The following is a 22,500-nucleotide window of genomic DNA, read 5'->3' on the forward strand; positions in this document are numbered from 1 at the left end:
CTTGTCCCAAGCCCCAATCCATGCTCCCTGCATCCCCTTTAGGCACTGGAGCTGCTCCAAGGTCTCCCCTTCAGGAGCCTTCACTCCTCCAGGATCCATTTGGGCACCCGCACCCATGCAGCACCCACACGGGGACCCCACAAGCACCGAGGACCCCAAGAGGTCTCACTCACTCCTGGTGTCCTCCGGAGCTGCCTGGATGTCGGCCTGCAATGGAAACACATCCGGAATCACCATTGGAATGCATGGAATGCACTGGTCCCGTTTTAAGTGAGAATCCAGGTTGGAAACAGGGGCTTGGAGCAAATGGAAGGTGGGGTTGGAACTGGAGGAGCTTTAAGGTCCTTTCCATCCCAAACCGTTCCATGGTTGTATAGAATGGGATTTGAGGGGTGGTATGCCCATTCCTGACCCTGGGATCTCCGTTCTCCTGCGATTTCATGGAACCAATGAGGTTCGAAAAGAGCTTTAAGCTCATCCAGTCCATGCCTTGTTCCTTGGGAGCAGAGCCCAGCCCCTCCTGGCTCCATCCTCCTCTCAGGCACTTGTAGGGAGCCATCAGGTCCCCCCTGAGCCTTCTCTGCTCCAGACTGAACCCCCCAGGTCCCTCAGGCCTTCCCCATCACAGGATAGGGATGTGCACGATGTAACTTACAGGGATTCCTTATGGAATGCTTTGGGATGAAAGGATCTTAAAGCTTGTTCAGCTCCAACCCTTGATGTGGGCAGGGAGACTTCCATCAGAGCAGGGTGCTCCAGCCCTGATCCCTCCTTCCCCCTCCCCCCCGTTGTCCTCTATGGATCCTCTCCACATCCACCCATCATCCAGCCATTATCCATCCATCCATCATCCATTATCCATTATCCATCCATGCATCCATCCATCCGTCATCCATCCATCCCTCTATCATCCATCTATCATCCATCCATTCATCCACCCACTCATCCATCATCCATCCATCCATCCATCCATTCATCCATCCATTATCCATCCATCCATCCATCCATCCATTATCCATCCATCCATCCATCCATCCATTCATCCATTATCCATCCATCCATCCATCCATTATCCATCCATCCATCCATCCATCCATCCATTATCCATCCATCCATCCATCCATCCATCCATTATCCATCCATCCATCCATCCATCCATTATCCATCCATCCATCCATCCATCCATCCATTCATCCATCCATTATCCATCCATCCATCCATCCATCCATCCATTCATCCATCCATTAACCATCCATCCATTCATCCATCCATTATCCATCCATCCATCCATTATCTATCCACTATCCATCCATCATCCATCCATGCATCCATCCATTATCTGTCCATTATCGATCCATTACTGATCCATCATCCATCTATTATCCATCCATTATCCACCTATTATCCATCATCCATTATCGATTCATTATCCATCTGTTATCCATCTGTTAGAAATCATCCACTGTCCATTATTGATCCATTATTGATCCATTATCCATCTATTACCCATCCATTATCCATCAACCATCCATTATCGATCCACTATCCATTATCAATCATTATCAATCCATTATCCATACATTACCTATCCATTATCCATCCATTATTGATCTGTTATCCATCCATTATCCATTACCTATCCATTATCCATCATTCATCCATTATCGATCCATTATCCATCCATTACCCATCCATTATCCATTACCGATCCATTATCGATCCATTATCCATCCATTGCCCATCCATTATCCATCATCCATCCATTACCCATCCATTACCCATCATCCATCCATTACACATCCAATATCCATTACCAATCCATTACCGATCCATTACTGATCCATTACTCATCCATTATCCGTTACTCATCCATTACCCATCCATTATCCATTACCGATCCATTATTGATCCATTATCCATACATTGCCCATCCATTATCCATCATCCATCCATTACCCATCCATTACCCATCATCCATCCATTACACATCCAATATCCATTACCAATCCATTACCGATCCATTACTGATCCATTACTCATCCATTATCCATTACTCATCCATTACCCATCCATTATCCATTACCCATCCATTACCCATTATCCATTACCCATCCATTATCCATTACTCACTATCCATTACCCATCCGTTATCCATTTATCTTCTGTTATCCATCCATTACCCATCCGTTATCCACCCATTATCCATTAACCATTCAATATCCATCCATTATCCATTACCGATCCATTACCCATCCATTACCAATCCATTATCCATTATCAATCCATTACCCATCATCCATCCATTACCCATCATCCATCCATTACCCATCCATTATCCATTACCCATCCATTACCCATCCGTTATCCATTACTCATCCCTTATCCATCCATTACCCATCCGTTACCCATCCATTATCCATTACCCATCCATTGTCCATTACCCATCCAATACCCATTCATTATCCATTACCAATCCATTACCCATCCATTATTCATTATCGACCCATTACCCATCCATTATCCATTACCCATCCAATACCCATCCATTATCCATTACCGATCTATTACTCATCCATTACTGATCCATTATCCATTATAGATCCATTACTCATCCATTACTGATCCATTACCCATCCATTATCCATCCGTTATCCATTACTCATCCATTATCCATCCATTACCCATCCGTTATCCATTACCCATCCATTACCCATTACCCATCCGTTATCCATTATCGATCCATTACCCATCCATTACCCATCCGTTATCCATTACCGATCCATTACCCATTACCCATCCGTTATCCATTATCGATCCATTACCCATCCGTTATCCATTACTCATCCATTACCCATCCGTTATCCATTACCGATCCATTATCCATTACCGATCCATTACCCATCACCGATCCGTTACCCATCACCCATCCGTTATCCATTACCGATCCATTACCCATTACCCATTATCAGTTATCCATTACCGATCCATTACCCATTACCGATCCATTACCCATTACCCATTACCCGTTACCCCTCCATCCCCCCTCCATCCCGGTACCTGCTCGGGCTTCCTCTGCCGCTCCCGCACGAACTCCGCTTCCCATCGCTTCAGCAGCGCCTTCACCTCCCGCAGCCGCTCCTCCATGGGGAGTGGGAATGGGGTTGGGGGTCCCGGGTCCGAGGTTGGGGGTCCCGGTTTTGGGGGTCCCGGTTTTGGGGGTCAGGGGTTGGGGGTCCCGGTCCGGGTCAGACGCGGCCGCCCGGAGCCCCCCGTTCCTCACAGCGGCGGCAGCGCAAACCGCCGTCTCCCGCCAGTGCTCATCCAATGGGAAGGGAGGAAGCGATGACAGACAGCGACAAGAGCCAATGGGGTGGGAGAAGGGCGGTCGTTGCGGCCGTTGGTCCCGCCTCTTCTGGCGGATGTCGCGCTCTGATTGGTGGAGCCCGGCGTCGGCGCGGAAGAGAAGTGTGGGGAGAGCGGCGGTGAGAGGGTGCGGGCGGCGCCATTTTGGGGGGGTCCTGGGGTGGGGGGGGCCTGGTTTGGGGGTCCCGTATGGGGGGGGTGGGTTTGGGGGTCTCATAGTGGGGGGAGCTGGTTTGGGGGGTCCATAGTGGGGGGGGGCGGTTTAGGGGTTCCCATAGTGGGTTAGGGCCTGGTTTAGGGGACCCCATAGTGGGAGGCAGCCTGGTTTAGAGGGTCCCATAGTGGGGGGGGCCTGGTGTAGGGGTTCCATAGTGGGGGGGTGGGTTTGGGGGGTCCCATAGTGGGGGGGGGCCTGATTTAGGGGGTCCCATAGTGTAGGGGGTCCCATATGGGGGGGGGGCCTGGTTTAGGGGGTCCCATTTGGGGCTGGGGGGGCTGGTTTGGGGGTGTTGGGGGTGCCCTTTTAATGGGGTTGCATTGGGGGTGATGGTCTCGGGGGGGGGATGGGGCTGTGTTTTGGCCAATGGGATGGGTGCTGTGGGTGCCCTTTTAGTGGGGTCTGGTTTAGGGGTGCTGGGGGGGGCTCTGTGATGGGGCACAGGGATGCAGTGGGGTGCCCCATTGATGGGGGGCTGGGTTAGGGGTGCCCCATTGATGATAGGCCTGGTTTAGTGGTGCCCCATTGATGAATGGGTCTGGTTTAGTGGTGCCCCATTGACGATAGGCCTGGTTTAGTGGTGCCCCATTGATGATAGGCCTAGTTTAGTGGTGCCCCATTGATGATAGGCCTAGTTTAGTGGTGCCCCATAGATGATAGGCCTGGTTTAGTGGTGCCCCATTGATGACGGGCCTGACTTAGTGATGCCCCATTGATGATAGGCCTGATTTAGTGTGCCCCATTGATAACAGGCCTGGTTTAGTGGTGCCCCATTGATGGCAGGCCTGGTTTAGTGATGCCCCATTGATGATAGGCCTGGTTTAGTGGTGCCCCATATATGACGGGTCTGCTTTAGGGGTGCCTCATTGATGATGGGTCTGGTTTAGTGGTACCCCATTCATGATAGGCCTGGTTTAGTGGTGCCTCATTGATGACAGGCCTGGTTTAGTGGTGCCCCATTGATGAATGGGTCTGATTTAGTGGTGCCCCATAGATGATAGGCCTGGTTTAGTGGTGCCCCATAGATGATAGGCCTGGTTTAGTGGTGCCCCATTGACGGTAGGCCTGGTTTAGTGGTGCCCCATTGACGATAGGCCTTGTTTAGTGTTGCCCCATTGCTGACAGGTCTCCATTAGGGATGCATCAGGCCGCCCCATTGATGTGTGTGTGGTTTCACATTACATCTCCCACCACAGCCTTCCTTTTGCCTCTTTCCCCAGGTCCCCCCTGTCTCTGTGTGTGTGTGTGTTCATCCCCTGTGGGTCCAGCCCCACAGCACCATGCACAGCCTCGTCCTCCTGTGCGCCCGCCGCCTGCTCGGCCACCGGCCCGACGCCCGCCGCGCTCTGCCCTTCCTGCCCTCCGAGCTCTACCCCGTCCTGTTCCATGCGGCCTTCCTGGATGGCCGCGCGCTCGCCCTGCAGGACCTGGTCACCTCCTGGCCCTTCCCCGTGCTCAGCTTCCGGTGCCTGCTGGGCCGCTGCAGGCACCCCCGGCACCGCGCCCACCGCGCGCCCCCCGACAAGCTCTGCGTCCAGGCCGTGCTCGCCGCCGTGGTGGCCACCGTACGGAGGGCGCTGGAGGAGGCACAGCAAGGGCCCAGGTATGGGGGTGCCCTGGGGCTCTGGTTCCGTGGGGTGGTGGTGGTGGTCAATGGTGGACTGTGAGCGTGATGGGAGGCATGGAATGGTTTGGGTTGGAAGGGATCTTGAAGAGCGTCCAGTTCCATGGGAGCACCTTGTGTTAGAGCAGGGTGCTCCAAGACCCGGCCAATTGGGTCCGGTGATCCTTCATTCAACCCCTTCCAGTGTCCCAGCACCCTCATGGGGATTAACTTCATCCCAAGGTCCCATCCAACTCTTCCCTCTTCCAGCTGGAGCCGTTCCTCCTCATCCCATCCCTCCATCCCTTCTCCAAAGCCCCATTGCTCCAAGCCCCGTCCAACCTGGCCTGGATCAGTTCCAGTGATCCAGTGCTTCTCTATTCAACCCTTTCCAGTGTCCCACCACTCTCATGGAGAAGAACTTCATCCCAAGGTCCCATCCAACTCTTCCCTCTTCCAGTTGGAGCTGTTCCTCCTCATCCCTTGTCCAAAGCCCCATTGCTCCAAGCCACATCCAACCTGGCCTGGATCAGAGCTTCTCCATTCAACCCCTTCCAGTGTCCCAGCACCCTCATGGGGATGAACTTCATCCCAAGGTCCCATCCAACTCTTCCCTCTTCCAGCTGGAGCCGTTCCTCCTCATCCCATCCCTCCATCCCTTGTCCAAAGCCCCATTGCTCCAAGCCACATCCAACCTGGCCTGGATCAGAGCTTCTCCATTCAACCCCTTCCAGTGTCCCAGCACCCTCATGGGGATGAACTTCATCCCAAGGTCCCATCCAACTCTTCCCTCTTCCAGCTGGAGCCGTTCCTCCTCATCCCATCCCTCCATCCCTTGTCCAAAGCCCCATTGCTCCAAGCCACATCCAACCTGGCCTGGATCAGAGCTTCTCCATTCAACCCTTTCCAGTGTCCCACCACCCTCATGGGGATGAACTTCATCCCAAGGTCCCATCCAGCTCTTCCCTCTTCCAGTTGGAGCCATTCCTCCTCATCCCATCCCTCCATCCCTTGTCCAAAGCCCCATTGCTCCAAGCCCCATCCAGCCTGGCCTGGATCAGTTCCAGTGATCCAGCGCTTCTCCATTCAACCCCTTCCAGTATCCGAGCACCCTCATGGGGATGAACTTCATCCCAAGGTCCCATTCAACTCTTCCCTCTTCCAGTTGGAGCTGTTCCTCCTCATCCCTTGTCCAAAGCCCCATTGCTCCAAGCCACATCCAACCTGGCCTGGATCAGAGCTTCTCCATTGAACCCCTTCCAGTATCCCAGCACCCTCATGGGGATGAACTTCATCCCAAGGTCCCATCCAACTCTTCCCTCTTCCAGTTGGAGCCGTTCCTCCTCATCCCATCCCTCATCCAAAGCCCCAATCCAGGTTTCCTGGAGCCCCTTTAGGCACTGGACCTGCTCCAAAGTCTCTGTGGAGCCTTGACCACTTTCAGGGATGGAGCATCCACCCCTTTGGGCCTCACCACCCCCTTCAGGGCCGGGAGCTCTCCCCATTCCCTCCTTTCCAACCCCATTCCCTGTCTCCCCATCTCCAGACAGTGCCACCTGCGGGTGTTGGACATGACGGGTCTCCAGGACCACGACAGCCCCAGCGACCGCGGGCCAGAAGGGCTGAGCCTGTGGTCCGGCACGGTGGCATTGGCCAAAGCTTGCCTCGAGGTGGCCAAACACCAAAGGGAAGTGCAGAAACGCCATCCCTCGGGAAGCTCCTCCCCACCCCATCCCATGGGAGTGGAGATCCGCGCCGACCTCTTCGTCAACAGCACGTCCTGCGGCGTGCTCCGGGATGCTCTGCTGGCCGGGGGCACCGCGCTGCGGCTCCGCTGCCGGGATCTCCACACCGAGGAGCTGTCGGCGAGCGGGATCGTGGCGCTGTTGGAATGCCTGGATGCCGGCGGCGTGCGCCGCGTGGAGCTGCGCTTCAACAACCTGGGGCTGGCCGGGCTCTGCACCGTGGTGCCGCGGCTCAGCCGGTTCCCGGATCTGCTCAGCCTCAAGCTGCCCTACAGCAACGTGGACGTGCGGCACCACACGGCCGGAGCCGATGCCGGGTTCCGGCGCCTTTCCACGCACCTCGGGAAGCTCCGGGCGCTCCGGGAGCTCAATTTGGGATCGTGGTGTTTGTCCGGGAAGCTCCGGCAGCTGCTGCGGTGCGGTTCCATGGGGGAGACGGGGTCGGGAGGGTTGGGGGGTGGGGGGAGAGCGTGTGGGTATCAGGGGGTTCAGTGGGGTGTGGAGGTGGGATGGGTGGTCCCGTAAATGGAATGGGATGGATGGGTGATGGATGGGATGGATGATGTATAGGGTGGATGATGGATGGATGGATGGAGCATGGATGGATGGATAGGTGGATGGATGATGGATGGATAGGTGGGTGGCTGATGGATAGACAGATGATGGATGGATGGATGGATGATGGATGGATAGAGCATGACAGGATGGAGGATGGATGGATAGATGGATGGATGATGGATAGACAGATGATGGATGGATGGATGGATGGATGGGTGGGATTGATGGATGATGGATAGATGGATGGAGGATGGATGGATAGATGGATGGATGATGGATAGACATGATGGATGGATGGATGGGTGGGATTGATGGATGATGGATAGGTGAATAGCTGATGAATAGACGAATGATGAATGGATGGGTGGGAGTGAAGGGTGGTGGATGGATAGATGGATGGCTGACGGATAGATGGATAATGGATGGATGGATGGATGGATGGATGATGGACGGATGATGGATAGATGGATGGATGGATGATGGATAGACAGATGATGGGTAGACGGATGATGGATGGATGGATGGGTGGGATTGATGGATGATGGATAGGTGAATAGCTGATGGATAGACGGATGATGGATGGATGGGTGGGATTGAAGGGTGATGGATGGATAGATGGCTGATGGATAGATGGATAATGGATGGATGGATGATGGATGGATAGATGGATGGATGATGGATAGACGGATAGACAGATGATGGATAGACGAATGATGGATGGATGGGTGGGTGGGATTGATGGGTGATGGACAGATGGCTGGATGGATGACGGATGATGGATGGATGGGACTGATGGGTGATGGATGGATAGATGGGTTGGTGATGGATAGACGGATGATGGATGGATGGATTGATGGATGATGGATGGATGGATGATGGATGGATGGATTGATGGACAGATAGATGGATGATGGATGGATGGATGATGGATGGATAGACGGATGATGGATAGATGGATAGATGGATGATGGATGGATGGAGGGATGGGTGGGATTGATGGATGGATGGATGATGGATAGGTGAATGCCTGATGGATAGACAGATGATGGATGGATGGATGGGTGGGATTGATGGATGATGGATAGATGGATGATGGATGGATAGAGCATGACTGAATGGAGGATGGACGGATAGATGGGTGGGATGGCTGGCTGATGGACAGATGGATGATGGATGGATGTTTGGATGGGATGGTTGGATGGATGGATGGATGGGATGGATGGAGCAGCCCTGAGAGGAAGGATTTGAGGGTGCTGCGTGAGGAGAAGGCCCACCAATTTGTGTTTTGCTTTGGGAACCATCCCCACTCCACTGATCAACAATCCCGGTGCCTTTGGTGTCCTCATGGCTCCTCCCTCTTCCCACCAGGAACCTGGAAGCTCCTCTGGAAAGCCTGGAACTGGCCTTCTGCTACCTCCTTCCCGGCGACCTCACCTTCCTCTCCCAAAGCATCCACGCTCCAGCCCTGAAGAAGCTGGACTTGAGCGGCCACCCCTGCACCGAGAGCCTTCTCCAACCTCTCTGCTCCCTCTTGGAGAACTCCTCCTCCCTCCTGCACCTGGACCTCATGGAATGCCAACTCACCGACTCCCGCTTGGAAGCCCTTCTCCCCTCTCTGTGCCGCTGCTCCCTCCTCCGATGCTTGGGCCTCTTTGGCAACCCCTTGTCCACAACGGGCCTCAAGACCTTGCTCCAGCGAACCTCCGTCCTGCAGGACCTCTGCCTCGTGGTCTACCCATACCCCGTGGACTGCTACAGATGGGACTCACCACAGCCACCGGTAGCATCCATTGGGATGCCCGAGGATGCTCTGGATGAGGAGCGCTTCACCGCCGTCAGCGCCGAGCTCTGCCGCATGCTGGCGAGCGCCGGCAGGGACAACGCCACGTGGACCGCCAACCTCTGCCGCCACGGCACCCTCGACTACTTCACCTTGGCAGAGCTTCAGCCCACCCCGCAGCGCTGGTGACACCGCGGTGGCCTCGCTGATGGCACAACCAGACCGTGGTTCAAGGCCAAAATTGGGGCTGCTGCTGGTTTTTGGAGCTTTTGGCATCTACCACAGGTTCCTCCTTGGTTTTCTGGGGGTGTTCGGCGCGTTCTCCAGGTTATCTCCTTGTTTGGGAGTTTGGATGGCATCTCAAGAGGGTTTTCTCCTTGTTTTGGAGCTTTTTGGCACCTTCTGCTTGAGGTTTCCTCTCGTTTTGGTGCCTCTTTGGCACTTTTCACCTGTTTTCTCCTTGTTTTGGTGGTTTTGGGCATCTGCCTGAGGTTCCTCCTTGGTTTTTGAGGGGTGTTCGGCGCGTTCTCCAGTTATATCCTTGTTTGGGAGCTTGGTTGGCATCTCAAGAAGGTTTTCTCCTTGTTTTGGAGCTCTTTTGGCACCTTTTGCTTTAGGTTGTTCTCATTTTGGTGCCTTTTTGGCACTTTTCGCCCTGTTTTCTCCTTGTTTTGGTGGTTTTTGGCATCTCCCTTCGTTTTGGTGCCACTTTGGCACCTTCTCCCTGAGGTTTTCTCCTCATTTTGGTGCAGCTTTGCCATCTCCCTGCAGTTTCTCCTTGGTTTGGTGCCACTTTGGCACCTTCTCCCTAAGGTTTTCTCCACGTTTTGGAGCCTTTTTGGCATCTACCTCAGGTTGCTCCTTGTTTTGGTGGTTTTTGGCATTTATCTGAATTTTCTCCTCATTTTGGTGCCACTTTGGCACCTTCTCCTTGAGGTTTCCCCCTTGTTTTGGTGTTTTTTGGCATCTCCCTGGGGTTTTCTCCATGTTCTGGTGCTTCTTTGGCACCTTCTCCTGAGCTTTTCTTGTTTTGGTGCCACTTTGCCATCTCCCTGTGGTTTCTCCTTGTTGGGTGCTGCTTTAGCACCTTTTCCCTGAGGTTTTCCCCTTGTTTTGGAGCTTTTTGGGCATCTCCATGAGGTTTTCTCCTCGTTTTGGTGCCTCTTTGGCACCTTTTCCAGGTTTTCCCCTTGTTTTGGAGCTTTTTGGGCATCTCCATGAGGTTTCCCCCTCGTTTTGGTGCCTCTTTGGCACCTTTTCCAGGTTTTCCCCTTGTTTTGGAGCTTTTTGGGCATCTCCATGAGGTTTCCCCCTCGTTTTGGTGCCTCTCTGGCACCTTTTCCAGGTTTTCCCCTTGTTTTGGAGCTTTTTGGGCATCTCCCTGAGGTTTCCCCCTCGTTTTGGTGCCTCTTTGGCACCTTTTCCAGGTTTTCCCCTTGTTTTGGAGCTTTTTGGGCATCTCCATGAGGTTTCCCCCTCGTTTTGGTGCCTTTTTGTCACCTTTTCCAGGTTTTCCCCTTGTTTTGGAGCTTTTTGGGCATCTCCATGAGGTTTCCCCCCTTGTTTTGGTGCCTTTTTGGCACCTTTTCCCTGAGGTTTCTCCTTGGTTTGGAGCTCTTTAGCCACTTGCTCCCCACTCCTCCCACCACCGCCACCACCACAGCTCTGGTGCCGCCATTCCCCGTTATCCAGGTTCATTAACACAAGGAATTCCTGAATAAATCCCATTGCTTTGGAAGGGCTCACGGCAAAGAACCCGCCACCGCGGCGCCTTTTATTATCCCTCTCCCCCATAACCCCCTCTTTCCAGGTCCCCATTCCCAACATCCCAAATTCCCATTAGGAATCAGCTCCGTGCTCCTGGTTTAAGCTTCTTTAGTGGTGGTGATGGTTGGGGTTTGGGCTCTGATGGGAACACCGGGAATCACGGCTTAACTATTGAGTGGAGATGGGAATATCCAATGATTCCTTGGCGCTTCCCGCACGGAGCAACGGCAGCAGCTCCCCGGTGAGCCGGTAACTGCGGCCTTCCCATAGGAAGTGCGTTGGGGGCTGCTCCTGCCCGTGCTCGTATTGGAAGCAGGAGCTCCATTCCCAAGCCAGCGCCGAGCGCACCAGCCCCACGCCACCGGATTTAGGGGGCGCCGGATGATAGAGCCGCCCGTTTTCCGGGAATACCGTCAGCTTCTCCGGTTGGAACGGCACCGCCAAGCGCTCGCCACCGCCGCAGTAGGACAGGAGCCGGGAATCTCCCGGTAGGAGGTGGGTGAAGACAATGGGGAGATCCTCACAGCGGAGGAAATTCCGCTCCCGGCCGCAGCGGGATAGGAACGGGAATTCCGCCTCGTAGCGCCCGCTCCGGTTGTGCTCCAGGTGCTTGAAGAAGAAGCTGAGGAACGCCACATCTGCCGGGATTGGGATACAGGGATGAGAGTGATGGGGGGGGGTGTTAAATGCGGCTCTTCCAGGTTGGGAAGTTGATGGGAGAAAAGATGGAAGCGCCAATGGGAAGTGATGGGGATGGAGGGAGGGAAGGGATATGCAAATAGGGATGCCTGATCCCACCCCCCACCTGCTCCCATGGGATGGGATCCCAATTGAAGGATGAGATCCTGATAAAGGATGGATGGGATCCTGGTTATTGGAGCTCAAGGATGAGATCCCAACTGATGATAGCAGCCAGATTTTAAGGATCAGCTCCCAGTTAAGGATGAGATTCCCATTAAGGCTGGGATCGCAGTTAAGGGTGAGATCCCAATTAAGGATCAGATCCTGATTAAGGCTGGAATCCTGATTAAGGATCCGGTCTCTAGGATTGCGTCCCCGTTAAGGATGAGATCCCAATTTAACAACTGGATTTCAAGGATCAGATCCCACTTTGAGGTTAGATCCCAAATAAGGATGGGTTCCTTATTAAAGGTAGGCTCCTGAGTAAGGATGGAATCGTAAGGATTGGATCCTGAATCAGGATTGGATCCCAAGGATTGGATCCCAATTGAATACCCCCAATACAGATGAGATCCCAGTTAAGGATTTGATCTTCATTAAGGATCAGATCTCATGGATGAGATCCTGATTGAGGATCAGATCCCAGTCAAGTACTGGATCCCGATTCAGGATTGGATCCCAAGGATTGGATCCCAATTGAATACTCCCAGTATGGATGAGACCCCAATTGAGGATTGCATCCCAGTTAAGGATCAGATCCTTACTAAGGATCCATCCCAGTTAAGGACTGGATCTTCATTAAGGATCAGATCTCATGGATGAGATCCTGATTGAGGATCAGATCCCAGTCAAGTATTGGATCCTGATTCAGGATCGGATCCCAAGGATTGGATCCCAATTGAATACTCCCAATACGGATGAGACCCCAATTGAGGATTGCATCCCAGTTAAGGATCAGATCCTTACTAAGGATTCATCCCAGTTAAGGGTTGGATCTTCATTAAGGATCAGGGCTCACGGATGAGATCCTGATTGAGGATCAGATCCCAGTCAAGTATTGGATCCTGACTGGGGATCAGATCCCAACCAAGGCTGCGATCCCAGTTAAGGATCAATCCCAGGGAAGGGCTCCTTTTGGGGTGGTTTTGGGCCCCGGTACCTTTGAAGCAGGTGATGAAATTCTTCACTTTGGTGTCATCCAGGAAAAGCTGTTGGAAAAGCAGGAAAAAGCCCCCAAATCCCAAAGTGTCCCCGGCGGCCTGCCCAGGATCCCGCTGGGATCGGCCTTGGATCCACATGGATCCTGGTTGGGATCCATCCAAGATCTGCCTGGGATCCCGCTGGCATCCCTCTGGGATCTCTCCAGGAGCCACCCTATCCCCAGCGTCCCAAGGCTGTTACTGTCCCTTTGGGATCCATTTAGGGCCCGTTTGGGATCCAACCGGGATCCGGTGCGGATCTGGTGTTGTTTCTCCCCCCTCCCAAGAACACCCCCCCCTGTTCCCGGTGTTCTCTCTGTTCTGGTGCCCCCCTATTCCTGGTGTTCCCGGTGTTCTCCTTGTTCCCGGTGTTCCCGCTGTTCCCAGTGTTCCTGGTGCCCCCCCTGTTCCCGTTCCCTCTGTTCCCGGTGCCCCCCCTATTCCCAGTGTTCCCTCTGTTCCCGGTGCTCTCCCTGTTCCTGTTGTTCCCAGTGCCCCCCCTATTCCCAGTGTCCCGGTATCCCCCCTGTTCCCAGTGCCCCCCTGTTCTCCCTATTCCTGGTGTTCCCAATGTCCCGGTGTCCCTCTTGCTCCCGTTGTCCCCCCTGTTCCTGTTCCCATAATTCCCGTTGTCCTCCCTGTTCCTGGTGCTCATTTTGTTCCCATTCTTCCCCCGTTCCTGGTGTTCTCTCTGTTCCTGGTGCCCCCCTATTCCTGGTGTTCCCGTTATCCCTGTTGTGTATTCCTGTTGTTACCATTATCCCCCCTGTGTATTCCTGTTATCCCCATTATCCCCGCTGCATCCCCGTTATCCCCATTATTCCTGTTATTCCCACTGTGTATCCCCATTATCCCCGCTCTATGTATGTGTCCCCCCCAGTACCTGTCCCTGGTGATCCACCCAATAGAAGTACTCTGCGGGTGTGCGATCCCTGTTATCCCCGTTGTGTTCCCGTTATCCCCATTACCACCGTTATCCCTGCTGTGTGTTCCCGTTATCCCTGCTCTGTGTTCCTGTTATCCCCGCTGTGTTCCCGTTATCCCCCTTATCCCTGCTGTGTGTTCCCATTATCCCTGCTGTGTTCCTGTTATCCCCCTTATCCCTGTTGTGTTCCTGTTATCCCCCTTATCCCTGTTATCCCTGCTGTGTTCCTGTTATCCCCGTTATCCCCGCTGTGTTCCTTTTATCCCTGTTATCCCCGTTATCCCCACTGTGTGTTCCCATTATCCCCGTTATCCCCGCTGTGTGTTGCTGTTATCCCTGCTGTGTATCCCCGTTATCCCTGCTATCCCTGCTGTGTATCCCCGTTATCCCCGCTGTATCCCCGCTGTGTTCCCGTTATCCCCGCTGTATCCCTGTTGTGTTCCTGTTATTCCCGTTATCCCCGCTGTGTTCCCGTTATTCCCGTTATCCCCACTGTGTGTTCCCGTTATCCCCGTTATCCCCACTGTGTGTTCCCGTTATCCCCGTTATCCTCGCTGTGTATCCCCGCTGTGTATCCCCGCTGTGTTCCCGTTATCCCCGCTGTATCCCCGTTGTGTTCCTGTTATTCCCGTTATCCCCGCTGTGTTCCCGTTATTCCCGTTATCCCCACTGTGTTCCCATTATCCCTGTTATCCCCACTGTGTTCCCATTATCCCTGTTATCCCCACTGTGTGTTCCCGTTATCCCCGCTGTATCCCCGCTGTGTTCCCGTTATCCCCGCTATATGTATGTATATATATGTATGTATGTGTGTATGTGTGTCCCCCCCGGTACCTGTCCCTGGTGATCCACCCAATAGAAGTACTCTCGGGTGCGCGGCTCCGGGCTCTGCCCCTGCCGGTACCCGGGCACCGCCGCCACCGGGCCCGGCCGGAGCCGCAGCGCCGGGAGCAGCCGCATCCCGGAACCGGAACCCAACCGGAACCGGAACCGGAAATGGAGCGAGCCCGAGCCCCGGGAACGACCTCGGGCCTGGAACGGGGCCCGGCCGCCGATCCGGAAGTGGCACCGGAAGTGGGCGGGACCGGTACGAGCGTTGCACGGCTCCGGGTGGAACCATTGCCCCGGGGGGACCGATAGAGACCCCATAAAGAGCCCATAGAGCCCTATAGAGACCTCATAAAGAGCCCGTAGAGAGCCCATGGAAACCCCACAAAGAGCCCATAGAAAGCCCGTAGAGACCCCATAAAGAGCCCGTAGGGAGCCCATAGAGAGCCCATAGAGACCCCATAGAGACCCCATAGAGTCCCCATAAAGAGCCCATAGAGAGCCCATAGAGACCTATAGAGACCCCATAGAGAGCCCATAGAGACCCCATAAAGAGCCCATAGAGAGCCCATAGAGACCCCATAAAGAGCCCATAGAGACCCTATAGAGTCCCCATAGAGACCTATAGAGACCTCATAGAGACCTACAGAGACCCCATAGAGACCCCATAGAGACCTCATAGAAATCCATAGAGACCTCATAGAGACCCCAGAGACCCCATAGAGACCCAAATACCCCTTATGGACACGCACTTATCCTTACATACACCCATACCCCATATAAAGTCCTGTGCATCCTATAGACACCCGTTCTCCCTATAGGCACCCATGAACCCCTATAGACACCCACACCCCTTAGGCACCCTTATAGGCAAACATACCCCCTATAGACACCCATGTAACCCTATAGACCCCTATAGACATCTGTCCTCCTTATAGACACCCATATATCCCTATAGACACCCACAGCCTTTATAGATACCCTTACCCTTATAGGCACTTGAATCGACACCCACTCAGTCCTACAGACACTCACCTGGTCCTATAGCCACCATATACCCTTATATATATATATACAAACACCCATACCCTATATGGACTCCCATGCACCCTATAGATATCCCTAGAGACACCCATGTACCCCCTATATACGCCCATGTGCCCTATGGATGCCCACCCACCTTACAGACACCCACCTGCTCCTATAGACACCAGTGTACCCCTATAGACACACATAGCCCCTATAGACACCCATAGCCCCATAAGACCCCCATGTATCCCTATAGGCCCCATAGCCCCTATAGACCCCCATGTACCCCTATAGGCCCTATGCCCCCTATAGACCCCCCCCATAGACTCCCTTCCACTTATAGGTGCCCATGTACCCCCTATAGGCCCTATACCTCCTATAGACACCCCCTATAGACCCCCTACCCTCTATAGAACCCCATGTACCCCTATAGACCCCATACCCTCTATAGACCCCTATGTACCCCTATAGGCCCCATACCCCTATAGACACCCCTATAGACCCCATACCCCCTATAGACCCCCATGTACCAATATAGGCCCTATACCCCCTATAGACCCCCATGTACCCCTATAGGCCCTATACCCCCTAAAGACCCCCATGTACCCCTATAGGACCCATACCCCTATAGACCCCTCTACATACCCCATACCCCCTATAGAACCCCATGTACCCCTATAGGCCCTATACCCCTATAGACCCCCATGTAGCCTATAGACCCCATTCTCCCTGTAGACCATCCATGTACCCCTATAGGCCCCATACCCCCCATAGACCCCATAGACCCCATAGACCCCATAGCCCCCATAGACCCCATAGCCCCCATAGACCCCATAGCCCCCATAGCCCCCATAGACCCCATAGCCCCCATAGACCCCATAGCCCCCATAGACCCCATAGCCCCCATAGACCCCATACCCCTATAGACCCCACCTGTAGACTGCATACCCCCTATAGACCTCCATGTACCCCTATAGACTTCATACCTCCTGTAGACCCCCATGTACCCCTATAGGACCCACACCCCTATAGAACCCCCTACAGACCCCATTCCCCCTATCGACACCCCATGTACCCCTATAGGCCCTATACGCCTATTGACCCCCCCTATAGACCCCATTCCCCCTATAGGCCCTATACCACCTATAGACCCCCATGTACCCCTACAGGTCCTATACCCCCTATAGACCTCCATGTACCCCTATAGGCCCTATACCCCTATAAACCCCTATGTACCCCATAGGCCATATACCGCTATAGACCTCCCCTATAGACCGCAATACCCCCTATAGACCCCTATGTACCCCTACAGGCCCTATGCCCCCTGTAGACCCCCATGTACCCCTATAGACCCCCCCATATAGACCCCTATGCACCTCTATGGGCCCTATACCTCCTCTAGATCCCCATGTAACCCTACAGGCCCTATACCCCCTATAGACCTCCATGTACCCCTATAGACCCCCCTATAGACCCCATACCCCCTCTATAGACCCCCATGTACCCCTAATGGCCCCATACCCCTATAGACCCTATACCCCCTATAGACCCCCATGTATCTCTATAGACCCCATACCCCTATAGAGCCCCATGTATCCCTATAGACCCCATACCCCCTATAGACCCCATACCCCTATAGACTCCCCCTATAGACCCCCATGTACCCCTATAGACCCCCATGTACCCCTATAGACCCCATACCCCTATAGACCCCCATGTACCCCTATAGACCCCCATGTACCCCTATAGCCCCCCCATAGCCCCCCATGCACCCCTCCCCCCCAGTGAAAGCTCCCGCAGCCGCCTCCAGCCGAAGCTTTATTCACATCCGGGTACAGAGACAGGACCCGGTGGGGGGGGGAGGGGAGGGGCCCCCCCCGACCCCTCCCCCACCCCCCTCCCCCACAAGCCCATTGGGGGGGGGAGGGGCTCGTGTCCCCCGTGCTTGGCTTTATTAAGGATCGATGATTAATGAGTGATTTGTACATCAGCTTCTGCCGTTTAATAAGAACAAGAAGTCCTCGTAATAAATAATGGTAAGAAACCCTAAAAAACCACCAACGAAAACGGGGCGAAAAGAGGGGAAAACGGGCAAAAAGCCACCGAAAAAAAAAAAAAACAACAAAAAAACCCCAACCAAACAAAAAAAATAAAAAGGCCCCAACGGAAGGAGAAATTCATTAATTTAATTAATTAATGGGGGTGGGTGGGTGGGGGGAGGGGAAAGGGGCCCCCCCCCCGACCCCCCCCCCCAGGTGCCTGGCAGTGAGTGGAGCTGGGAGGTAGCGTGGGGTAAGGCCCCCCCCCCCCACTATGGGGCACCCCCCACATCATCCATGGGGCACCCCCATCTATGGGGCACAACCCCCCCCCAATAGGACCAGTGTCTGGCTTCAAAGTGAAGGGGGTGAGGAATGGGTCTTAATAGGGCTCTAGATGCTGATGGGTGCCCCCTTGGCACCCACTGGGTGCTGATTGAAGCCACTGGGTGCTGCTCAAGCTCATTGGGTGCTCCCCAACCCATTGGGTGCTGCTCAAACTCATTGGGTGCTGCTCAAACCCATTGGGTGCTCCTCAACTCACTGGGTGCTGCTCAAACTCACTGGGTGCTCCCCAACTCAGTCGGTGCTCCCCAACTCATTGGGTGCTCCTCAAATTCATTGGGTGCTGCTCAAACCCACTGGGTGCTCCTCATCTAACCCATTGGGTGCTCTTCAAGTCACTGAGTGCTCCTCAGACCCATTGGGTGCTCCTCAACTCATTGGGTGCTCCTCAACTCTTTGGGTGCTCCTCAACTCATTGGGTGCTCCTCAACTCATTGGGTGCTCCCCAACTCATTGGGTGCTCCTCAACTCATTGGGTGCTCCTCAAACCCACTGGGTGCTCTTCAAGTCATTGGGTGCTCCTCAACTCATTGGGTGCTCTTCAACTCACTGAGTGCTCTTCAAATTCATTGGGTGCTGCTCAAACCCACTGGGTGCTCCTCAACTCATTGGGTGCTCCTCAGACCCACTGGGTGCTTCTCAACTCATTGGGTGCTCCTCAACCCATTGGGTGCTTCTCAAGTCACTGGGTGCTCCTCAACCCATTGGGTGCTCTTCAACTCATTGGCTGCTCCTCAACTCATTGGGTGCTCCTCAGACCCATTGGCTGCTCCTCATTCATTGGGTGCTCCTCAACTCATTGGGTGCTCCTCAGACCCATTGGGTGCTCCTCACTCATTGGGTGCTCCTCAACTCATTGGGTGCTCCTCAGACCCATTGGATGCTCCTCACTCATTGGGTGCTCCTCAACTCATTGGGTGCTCCTCAGACCCATTGGGTGCTCCTCAGACCCATTGGATGCTCCTCAACTCATTGGGTGCTCTTCAAACCCATTGGGTGCTCCTCAAATTCATTGGGTGCTCCTCACTCATTGGGTGCTCCTCAACTCATTGGGTGCTCTTCAAACCCATTGGGTGCTCCTCAAATTCATTGGGTGCTCCTCACTCATTGGGTGCTCCTCAACTCATTGGGTGCTCTTCAAACCCATTGGGTGCTCCTCAAATTCATTGGGTGCTCCTCACTCATTGGGTGCTCCTCAACTCATTGGGTGCTCTTCAAACCCATTGGGTGCTCCTCAAATTCATTGGGTGCTCCTCACTCATTGGGTGCTCCTCAACTCATTGGGTGCTCTTCAAACCCATTGGGTGCTCCTCAAATTCATTGGGTGCTCCTCACTCATTGGGTGCTCCTCAACTCATTGGGTGCTCTTCAAACCCATTGGGTGCTCCTCACACTCATTGGGTGCTAATCACTCATTGGGTGCTCCTCAACCCACTGGGTGCTCCTCAGACCCACTGGGTGCTCCTCAGACCCACTGGGTGCTCCTCAGACCCATTGGGTGCAACTACCACCACCTATTGGGTGCCCCCCATGGTTCTGCTTCGCCCTGGGTGGAGCTGAAGGCACTTGGGGGGCAGCCATGGGGAAGGAATGGGAAGGGGGTGGTGGATGAGGGTGCTGGGGGGGGTGCTGGAGATGATGGGTGCCAAAGTGGGTCCAGAAGGAGCAGGAGGAGATGATGGGTGCCAAGGTGGGTCCAGAAGGAGCAGGAGGAGATGATGGGTGCCAAAGGGGGTCCAGAAGGAGCAGGAGGAGATGATCGGTGCCAAGGTGGGTCCAGAGGATCAGGAGGAGATGATGGGTGCCAAGGTGGGTCCAGAAGGAGCAGGAGGAGATGATGGGTGCCAAAGGGGGTCCAGAAGGAGCAGGAGGAGATGATGGGTGCCAAGGTGGGTCCAGAAGGAGCAGGAGGAGATGATGGGTGCCAAAGGGGGTCCAGAAGGAGCAGGAGGAGATGATCGGTGCCAAGGTGGGTCCAGAAGGAGGAGGAGGAGATGATGGGTGCCAAGGTGGGTCCAGAAGGAGCAGGAGGAGATGATGGGTGCCAAGGTGGGTCCATCCCACTCAGATGGGTGCCAGAGATGATGGGCACCAAGATGGCTTGGGCAGGAGCAGGAAGAGATGATGGGTGCCAAGGTGGGTCCAGAAGGAGCAGAAAGAGATGATGGGTGCCAAGGTGGGTCCAGAAGGAGCAGGAGGAGATGATGGGTGCCAAAGTGGGTCCAGAAGGAGGAGGAGGAGATGATGGGTGCCAAGGTGGGTCCAGAGGATCAGGAGGAGATGATGGGTGCCAAGGTGGGTTCACAAGGAGCAGGAGGAGATGATGGGTGCCAAGGTGGGTCCAGAAGGAGCAGGAGATGATGGGTGCCAAGGTGGGTCCAGAAGGAGCAGGAGGAGATGATGGGTGCCAAGATGGGTCCAGAAGGAGCAGGAGGAGATGATGGGTGCCAAGATGGGTCCAGAAGGAGCAGGAGGAGATGATGGGTGCCAAGATGGGTCCAGAAGGAGCAGAAAGAGATGATGGGTGCCAAGGTGGGTCCAGAAGGAGCAGGAGGAGATGATGGGTGCCAAGATGGGTCCAGAAGGAGCAGGAGGAGATGATGGGTGCCAAAGGGGGTCCAGAAGGAGCAGGAGGAGATGATGGGTGCCAAGGTGGGTCCAGAAGGAGCAGGAGGAGATGATGGGTGCCAAGGTGGGTCCAGAAGGAGCAGGAGGAGATGATGGGTGCCAAGGTGGGTCCAGAAGGAGCAGGAGGAGATGATGGGTGCCAAGGTGGGTCCAGAAGGAGCAGAATGAGATGATGGGCACCAAGATGTGTCTACTGGGAGTAGGAAGACATGGCAGGTACCAAGATGGGTCCAGTAGGGCCAAGCGGAGATGATGGGCACCAAGGTGGTTTATGTAGGACCATGAGATGATGGGCACCAAGGTGGATCCAGTAGGGCCAAGCAGATGATGGGCACCAAGATGGTTTATGCAGGACCAGGAGGAGATGATGGTCACCAAGGTGGGTCCAGCAGGGCCGAGCAGAGATGATGGGCAGGAAGATGGTTTATGCAGGACCAGGAGGAGATGATGGGCTCCAAGATACGTCCAGGAGGACACAACATGCCAAGATGGGTCCAGTAGGGTAAAGTAGAGATGATGGGCTCCAAGGTGGGTCCAACAGGAGATGATGGGTGTCAAAATGTGTTTATCAGGGCCAAGCACATGATGGGTGCCAAGATGAGTTGGCCAGAAGTAGGAGAAGATGGGCACCAAGATGGGTCCAGTAGGGCCAAGCTGAGATGATGGGCACCACAGTGAGTTGGGGAGGACCAGGAGGAGGTGATGGGCACCAAAATAGGTCCAGGAGAAGCAGGGTGAGATGATGGGTGCCAAGATGGTTTATGCAGGACCAGGAGGAGATGATGGGCTCCAAGACAGGTCCAGGAGGACACAACATGCCAAGATGGGTCCAGTAGGGTAGAGATACTGGGCACCAAGATGGGTTCAGCAGGGCCAAGCTGATGATGGGCACCAAGGCGGTTTATGCAGGACCAGGAGGAGATGATGGGCTCCAAGGTGGGTCCAGGAGAAGCAGTAGATGATGGCTGCTAAGATCTCCTCAGCAGGGATAAAAGGGACCAAGATGGGTCCAGCAGGGCCAAGCAGAGATGATGGGCACCAAGATGGGTCCAGCAGGAGCATGGGGAGATGATGGGCACCAAGATGGGTCCAGCAGGGTCAAGCAGAGATGATGGGCACCAAGATGGGTCCAGCAGGAGCATGGGGAGATGATGGGCACCAAGATGGGTCCAGCAGGGCCAGGAGGAGATGATGGGCACCAAGATGGGTCCAGCAGGGCCAAGCAGAGATGATGGGCACCAAGATGGGTCAGGCAAGACCAGGAGGAGGTGATGGGCTCCAAGAAGGACCCAGCAGGACTTGACAAATGCCAAGATGTGTCCAGTAGGGTAGAGATGGGCACCAGGGAAGGTCCATCAGGAGCAGAAGGAGATGATGGATGCCAAGACAGGTCCAGGAGAACCAGAAGATGATGGGCACCAAGATGGGTCCAGGAGGGGATGGTGGGTACCAAGATGGCTTGGGCATGACCAAGTGGAGGTGATGGGCACCCAGATGGCTCCAGGAGAACCAGGACGTGGTGGGTGCCAAGAAGGATCCAGCAGGACCAGAAAGATGTGACAGATGCTGAGATGTGTCCAGCAGGAGCATGGGGAGATGATGGGCTCCAAGATGGGTCCAGCAGGGCCAAGCAGAGATGATGGGCACCAAGATGGGTCCAGCAGGGCCAAACAGAGATGATGGGCACCGAGATGGGTCCAGCAGGGCCAAGCAGAGATGATGGGCACCAAGATGGGTCCAGCAGGGCCAAGCAGAGATGATGGGCACCAAGATGGGTCCGGCAGGGCCAAGCA

At 54.4% G+C, this 22,500-nt stretch overlaps 2 protein-coding genes and 1 long non-coding RNA gene across 3 annotated transcripts in view; 2 read left to right on the plus strand and 1 right to left on the minus strand.

Moving 5' to 3' along the window:
* The first annotated feature begins 4,860 nt into the window (after positions 1-4,860).
* LOC133213899 (leucine-rich repeat-containing protein 14-like) lies at positions 4,861-9,455 on the plus strand. The gene is made up of 3 exons (XM_061356493.1): positions 4,861-5,243; positions 6,670-7,344; positions 8,855-9,455. The coding sequence occupies exons 1-3, from the start codon at positions 4,861-4,863 to the stop codon at positions 9,453-9,455; spliced, it is 1,659 nt and encodes a 552-aa protein (XP_061212477.1).
* Positions 9,456-11,201: 1,746 nt separating this feature from the next.
* LOC133213900 (UPF0598 protein C8orf82 homolog) lies at positions 11,202-14,824 on the minus strand. Its single transcript, XM_061356495.1, has 3 exons — positions 14,673-14,824; positions 12,874-12,922; positions 11,202-11,671 (listed from the first exon to the last, which is right to left on the minus strand). Exons 1-3 carry the CDS (start codon positions 14,796-14,798, stop codon positions 11,202-11,204), a joined length of 645 nt encoding a protein of 214 aa, XP_061212479.1. The 5' UTR covers positions 14,799-14,824.
* Positions 14,825-20,614: 5,790 nt separating this feature from the next.
* The window catches only part of LOC133213902 (uncharacterized), a 2,923-nt gene continuing 1,037 nt past the window's right edge, over positions 20,615-22,500 (plus strand). Inside the window, exons 1-2 of the long non-coding RNA XR_009725930.1 lie at positions 20,615-20,655; positions 21,884-21,914. This is a non-coding gene — a long non-coding RNA (uncharacterized LOC133213902). The remainder of the gene's footprint in view (positions 20,656-21,883; positions 21,915-22,500) is intronic.

The sequence above is a fragment of the Neopsephotus bourkii genome, unplaced genomic scaffold, assembly GCF_033783945.1.
Source record: "Neopsephotus bourkii isolate Nb327-2 ecotype Australia unplaced genomic scaffold, CSIRO-AGI_Nbou_v1 NB_856, whole genome shotgun sequence".
NCBI lineage: Eukaryota > Metazoa > Chordata > Aves > Psittaciformes > Psittacidae > Neopsephotus > Neopsephotus bourkii.

What these genes read in the sequence shown, in the direction of transcription:
- LOC133213899 (XM_061356493.1), top strand. Translation starts at nt 4,861, where the DNA reads ATGCACAGCCTCGTCCTCCTGTGCGCCCGCCGCCTGCTCGGCCACCGG. An exon ending in GTGGTGGTCAATGGTGGACT is followed by an intron (nt 5,244 to 6,669) that starts GTGAGCGTGATG and finishes CACCCCCTTCAG; the next exon opens with GGCCGGGAGCTCTCCCCATT. An exon ending in AAGCTCCGGCAGCTGCTGCG is followed by an intron (nt 7,345 to 8,854) that starts GTGCGGTTCCAT and finishes TCTTCCCACCAG; the next exon opens with GAACCTGGAAGCTCCTCTGG.
- LOC133213900 (XM_061356495.1), bottom strand. Translation starts at nt 14,798, where the DNA reads ATGCGGCTGCTCCCGGCGCTGCGGCTCCGGCCGGGCCCGGTGGCGGCG. An exon ending in GGGTGGATCACCAGGGACAG is followed by an intron (nt 12,923 to 14,672) that starts GTACCGGGGGGG and finishes CTTTTCCAACAG; the next exon opens with CTTTTCCTGGATGACACCAA. An exon ending in TTTCATCACCTGCTTCAAAG is followed by an intron (nt 11,672 to 12,873) that starts GTACCGGGGCCC and finishes CAATCCCGGCAG; the next exon opens with ATGTGGCGTTCCTCAGCTTC.